General features: G+C 28.9%; 1 protein-coding gene across 2 annotated transcripts in view; it reads left to right on the top strand.

Annotated features, from left to right (window-relative positions):
* Positions 1-224: 224 nt before the first annotated feature.
* LOC117170500 (cytosolic purine 5'-nucleotidase) overlaps positions 225-6,704 on the top strand; it is an 83,237-nt gene continuing 76,757 nt past the window's right edge. The window contains exon 1 of one of the 2 annotated variants that reach the window (XM_033357230.1): positions 225-719. In XM_033357230.1, coding sequence (XP_033213121.1) covers positions 540-719 — 180 coding nt within the window. In that variant the 5' untranslated portion in view covers positions 225-539. The remainder of the gene's footprint in view (positions 720-6,704) is intronic. The other variant, XM_033357232.1, reaches the window with a different exon arrangement.

Here is a 6,704-nt window from a genome sequence, read left to right as displayed (position 1 = left end):
TGAACACTAGAAAAGTCGCCGATTAATCAGCAAAATACACATGTTTTTCTTATAAGCTACTACGCTTTAGGAGCAGCAAATTTAACCTCGCGATTTCTATAGGTTATGTTGACCGATTCGAACGACGATCGGTCATCCCCGTGGGAAATTCGAGTCGTGGCGTTGGGAAATACCGAGAAATTTAAAAACTGTGAAAAATATAAGCGACACTTGAGTTTACGCGTGACGATCAAGTTGGTTTGAAAGGTTCGAATATATCAAAAGTAGGCAAAGTTCAAGAACTGATCCAAGGACTGTGGCCGAGTTTATAACGATTTGACGGTCAAGTTCAATACCGAGGATCGCAGGGAGAGAAACCATGAGTTCCTAGAGCAGGTCGTCGATACAACTTTGGCCAGAGTCGTCGGTAGTGAATTTTGAGGTTATGTTGTGTCGAGGTCAACTAAATTGGATTAATTTTACGCAATAGGGACGATGCAACGCTACTGTCAGAGCAGAAAAGTTCACAGAAGAGTTGTGCGATTATTCACGCGTTCGAGATGATTACCCGGGACGCATGGGCGATCGCAAAACTGGCCAGGTTACGGTTTTTACCTCGGGTTTTGACGTTTGGGCGACAGCGGACGGACGAGTATCTCACGGCGCTACGAACGACCTCGTCCTCTCATTTTCCAGCTTTGACAGCCTCGGGTCTTGTCAAGCCTTCCACAATTCGACAGGTGCATTATTTTTTGTATTACACAATTTTATTCTCTCAAATGTCCCATTGTTTAATCATTGTTTTTACGAGTTGTGTCATTTATCCAAGTTGTCAGTTACGTAATTCAAAGGAGGGTTCAAAATTGCGGGAACTGCACACGCGCCCCTGATCTCCTGATAAAACCTTACTCGCATGCTCACTGTGCCTTCGATTTTTCCGAAGAATAATTGCTCCAATCTGCTCTGCAATTCTGCATCACGCACTTGAGATCATTTCCTTTCTTGTCAAGTTGTTTTTAGGGTCAGGGTGGCGACTTGACCGAGAATTTAATTCGAAAATCGAGAATGAAAAAAAAAACCCTCTTCCAAGTCAGAATTCCTCACAATTTGAAAGTCCCTTCTTCGAAATTTCACATATAAAGACAGTACTTCAAGCAGTTTTTAGAGTATATGTAGTATTTAAAAAAAAAATGTAACTACTTTGTTGAAAATCAATTTATCTTTTTTTTTTTGTGAGAATTTAACTATTTCATTTAAAATTCATATTTTGCATTTAAAAATTAAACTATATGTTGAAAATTAATATTTTTTTGTAGAAAATTTACCTTCACGGTTGAAAATTCAACTTCCAGTTAGAGGTTCATCATTTTAGTTGAAAATTCATCAGTTTGGTTGAAAAATGAGATGTTTGATTGCAAACTTGTTTGTTGTCTTTTTTAAATATTTTTATTCCAACTAAATATTCCATAATTTTAGTTGAAAATTCATCTTTTTTTGTTAAACATTCATTTTTTGAATAAAAATATAATTCCATTTTTTGTCGAAAAATGATCTTTTTTAGTTGAAAATTTATCTTTTTTTTTTTTTTGTAAAAATTAATCTTCTTGTATGAAAATAAGTATTGAGATAGATAGAAATTCATCTTTCTACTTTAAAATGCAACGATTCCAGTTAAATATTTAAAATCTTATTTGAAAATGTAATTTTTTTGTTTGAAAGCTAGTTTTTCTCTGTTGAAGGTAATTTTTTTAACTGAAAATTTAACTTATTCCAATTGCAAATTCCACGGTTTTAGTTAAAAATTCATATTTTAGTTTTGACAATTAATCTTTCTTAGTCAAAATTAACCCTTTTGTTTGGAAATTCAACTATTTCAGTTAAAGATTCATTGTTTTAGTTAAAAACTCTTATATTTGTTTTAAAAATATTATTTTTTAACTCTTTCCTTAATTAATTCTTTTGGTTGACGATTCATAATTTTATTTTAATATTCATCTCTGTTTGAAAATGTAACTACTTTGTTGAAAATCAATTGATCTTTTTTTGGCGAGCATTCAACTATTTGACTTAAAATTCATATTTTGTATTTAAAAATTAAACTATTTGTTTCGAAATTTATGTAATCTGTTGAAAATTCGTCTTTTTTCTTGTAGAAAATTTACCTTTACAGTTGAAAATTCAGCTATTCCAGTTAGTTTCCTCATTTTTGTTGAAAATTCATCAGTTTGGTTGAAAAATGAGAGCTTTGATTGCAAACTTGTTGTTTCTTTAAATGTTTTTATTTCAACTGAATATTCCATAATTCTTATTATTGATGTAAGGTTTTTGACCAGGGAAATTAATTAATAGTTTAACATGTTAATTTTGTTTGTCTACTTGGTCATAATCAATATTATTAAAATATTGAGTAATTTTTTAAGATTGCGCAAAAACGCTCTCTAGCTCCGCTGGGATAAATATCATTCAATTTTTTGTCGAAAAATGATCTTTTTTAGTTGAAAATTTATCAGTTTTTTTTGTAAAAATTAATCTTCTTGTATGAAAATGAGTTTTTTTTGGTCAAAAATTAAATTATTATAGTTAAATGTTCATAATTTGAGATAGAAATTCATCTTTCTACTTTAAAATGCAAGTATTCCAGTTAAATATTTTAAATTTTATTTGAATATTCATCACCTTTTTTGCAAATGTAACTATTTTTTTTTGAAAGCTAGTTTTTTTTGTGAAAATAATTTTTTTAACTGAAAATGTAACCTATTCCAATTGAAAATTCCATAGTTTTAGTTAAAAATTCATATTTTTATTAAGCATTAATTTTTTAACTAAATATGTAAATATTTAAGTTTTTATTGACAATTGATTTTTCTTAGTCAAAACTAAGACTTTTGTTTAAAAATTCAACTATTTCAGTTGAAGATTCATTGTTTCAGTTTAAAACTCTTCTATTTGTTTTAACATTATTATTTTTTAACTCTTTTCTAAATAAATTTTTTGGGTGAAGATTCATAATTTTAATTTAAAATTCATCTCTAGTTGAAAATGTAACTTCTTTCTTGAAAATCAATTTATCTTTTTTTGTGATATTTCAACTATTTGGTTGAAAATCGATATTTTGCATTTAAAAATTAAACTATTTTTTTTTAAATTGTGTACTTTGTTGAAAATTCGTCTTTTTTTGTAGAAAATTAATTTCCTTAACTGAATATTAAACTATTTCATTTTTGGTTGAAATTTAATTTCTTCTAATTCAAAATTCAACCACTTGGAAACAAATTGGTTAAAAATTCGAGTTTTCAAGTTAAATATTTATAATTTTATTTAAAAATGGATTTTTTGGGTTGGAAATAAACTTATTTAGTTGTAAGTTACACTATTTCGTTAATAATTCATTTTTTGTGGTTGAAAAATAAGATGTTTCATTGAAAACTTGTTTGTTCTCTGAATGATTTTATTCTAGTTGAATATTTCATAATTTTAGTTAAACATTCATTTTTTTAACTTAAAGTTTAATTTTTCAAGTTTTGGTTGAAAAAATTATATTTTTAGTTGAAAATCCATCTTTTTGGTCAAAAATTCAATTATTCTAGTTAAGTATTCATCATTTTAGTTAGAAATTCATTTTCTAGTTTAAAATTCAACTATTCCCGTTAAATATCACTTTTTTCAAAATGTAACTATTTTTTTTTAAAGTTAGTTTTTTTTGATAATACTGATATTAATTTTTTTTCTACGTGTCCTGAAATTAATATTAATTTTTTAAATTGTGATAACATTTTTTTACTAAAAAGCTAAATATTTAAGTTTTGGTTGACAATTGATCTTTCTTAGGCAAAATTAATTTTTTTGTTTGAAAATTCAACTATTTGCTTAAAAATTTTGCCTTTTTAAATTAAAAATTCATCTATTTCGTCAAAAATTCATATATTTTGTTTAAAAAATTGTATTTTTTAGTAGAAAAATAATCTGTTTATTTGCCATTTCTAGAGTTTCAGTTAAATATTCCTCATATTTGTTGAAAATTCATCTTTTTTGTTTAAAACTTAATTATTCCAGTTGAAGATTAATAATTTTATTTGAAAATTCATCACTTTGGTTGAAAATTAAACTTTTTTTTTGCAAACACTTTTTGTTAACTCAAGTTTTTCAAATGAATTGAAACTATTTAATTTTTGTAAAAAAAATTTATATTCTTTAGTGGAAAAATCAATTATTTGTTTCAAAAATAATTTAACTTGCATTATAGTTGTTAATTAATTTCTCTGGAGACAAATTTAACTATTTTGTTGAACAATTTGTCCCGTCGGAATTGAAAATTTTTATTATTTTGTTCAAAATTTAACAATATTGTTTGGTTAAAAAAATCGTCTTTATGATTGGAAATTCACTTTTTTGGTTGAAAATTCTACTATTTGGTTCAAAATTAATTTTTTTTATTAATGATCCATTATTTAGGTATCAAAAATGTGTCTTCTTTAGTTCAAAAATCAACTATTTGGTTGCAAGCAGAAATACTTCGTTAAAAACTAATTTCTTCGGCTGATGATTCATCATTTTAGGTCCAAAACCTTTTTTTTTGTTGTTGAAAATTCGTTTTTAATCGATTGAAAATTAATTTTTAACTTAAAATTAAACTAATCCGTTTTAGGTAAAAAGTTATCTTTTTTAGTTGAAAATTCATGTGTTTTGTTAAAAATTAATTTCTTTGGTAAAATTGAACCAGTTTGTTAAAATTCGTTTGTTTTTTTTGGTTCGAAATTAGTTTTTTAACTGAAAATATACATTTTTTATTGAAATTTTTTTTCCGTTTAAAATTGATGTATTTTGTTGAAAGTTTTTTATTTTTCTATAGAAACTTAAGCTTTTTTTTTGAAAATTCAAATTCTTAGTAGAAAGTGAAACTACTTTGTTAAAAATTAATTTAATCGATTAGTGATCCATCATTTCAATATAAAAACCCTTTTTTTGTAAATTCTTTTTTAATTGTTTGAACATTAATTTTTAAAAATTCATATATTTTGATAAAAATTCAAATTCTTTTTTAAATTATATTTTTGTTTAAAATTGATTTTCCAACTGAAATCTTGTGTCTTCTTGATTTTTCTTAATACAAACTGTTCTTACTTAATTATCGTGTACTTAATTTATCAATTCGTACCCTGATCTTTCTAAAAGGTTATGGACCCAGAACGTGTCGCGATATTATAAGTGGAAAGAACGAAATTTAACTTTAGTATCACGAACTCAGGTGGCTGTCGTGAATTTCGAGGTTTGTGTCGTTTCGAGACCGTAAGCTATAGTGTGTCGCAACGATGAACGCAACCGGGGTAAAATTCGAAGTACTCAGCAAAGACAATTGTGATACCTGGAAACTACAGATGCGTGCAGTTTTAATAAAAAATGACGCGTGGGGTTACGTTACAGGAAGTCTCGTAAAGCCTGAGGTGATAGAAGGAAATGTGCAATCACAAGAAGCTGTTGATAGATGGGTTTAAAACGACTTGAAAGCACAATCGGATATTTTGCTTGCAATGAATCCGTCCGAGATTAAACAAATAAAGTCTTGTACATCCGCGCGTGAAATTTGGTCTAGGTTGAAGGCTATATACCAGTCCAAGGGCCCAGCGCGGATGGCCGCCCTGTTAAATCACTTAATGTCCTTGAAAATGTTTGAAGGAGATGATGCACGAGAACATTCTCGAATTTTATTTGACACGGTGGACAAGTTGGCAGAGCTGGAAGTCGAAATTAATAACGATTTATTGACAGTCATGCTTTTGCGAAGTTTACCAGAAAGTTTTGATAACTTTCGATGTGCAATGTCATCTCGTGATGAATTACCGACTTTAGAAACACTTCGAATAAAAATCGGAGAAGAATTTGACGCGCGTAAAGATACGAGTACTAAGATGGTACAAAACGTGATAGTCGCGAAAAGGTCGGGGTATAAAAATATTAATTATAGGCAAGATCGGCACGAGAATACAGAAAAGGATGATTCTAAAATGAAGTGTTATAAGTGTGGTACGATCGGACATCGGGCGAAAAACTGTAGAAAAAATAAGCTCAAAGAACAGGCTGGAAACAGTGTCGAAGATGTATGTTTGCTAGGAACGTCTGAAGTGTTATTGGAAGAGGAATTGTTTAAAATCGGACATAGTGGGGAGTGTGATATCTGGCGTGTTGACAGTGGATGCACATCCCACATGTGTAATGATTTCAAATCCTTTACGAAAATTTGTCAAGATAGTACATATGGAAAATTAAATCTGGCTAGCAATGTAAGCACGGATATATTCGGGAAGGGAACCGCGACGGCATTAACAAAAATAGATGGTAATAAAAAAGTTCTACAGTTCAGTGACACTTTATACGTTTCGGACTTACGAACGAATCTCGCCTCTGTTGCAAAGATTACTGATAAGGGACATGATGTTATTTTCAGTAAAACCAAGGCCGAGATAGTTGATAATTATTGTGGAAACGTGTTGCTCACTGCAAATCGCGAAAAGGATCTATATCTTTTTAGTGGGGCATGCAATTCAGAGTGTAAGCAAATTTATAAGACGGATGTCAAAACTAGGACACTGAAGAAAAATTCTTTGGAAGATTGGCATATCCGCATGGGTCATTTAAATATTCAATCTCTTCGTGAAGCCATCAGGACTGAACGCATTAAGGGTGTCAACATAAATAGACTAAATGAAGATTTTGAATGTGCTATTTGC

This window comes from Belonocnema kinseyi, chromosome 4, assembly GCF_010883055.1.
Source record: "Belonocnema kinseyi isolate 2016_QV_RU_SX_M_011 chromosome 4, B_treatae_v1, whole genome shotgun sequence".
In the NCBI taxonomy this organism is placed as follows: Eukaryota; Metazoa; Arthropoda; class Insecta; order Hymenoptera; family Cynipidae; genus Belonocnema; species Belonocnema kinseyi.
The sequence above is the reverse complement of the archived record's forward strand: the minus strand, read 5'-3'. Positions and strand labels throughout refer to the sequence as shown.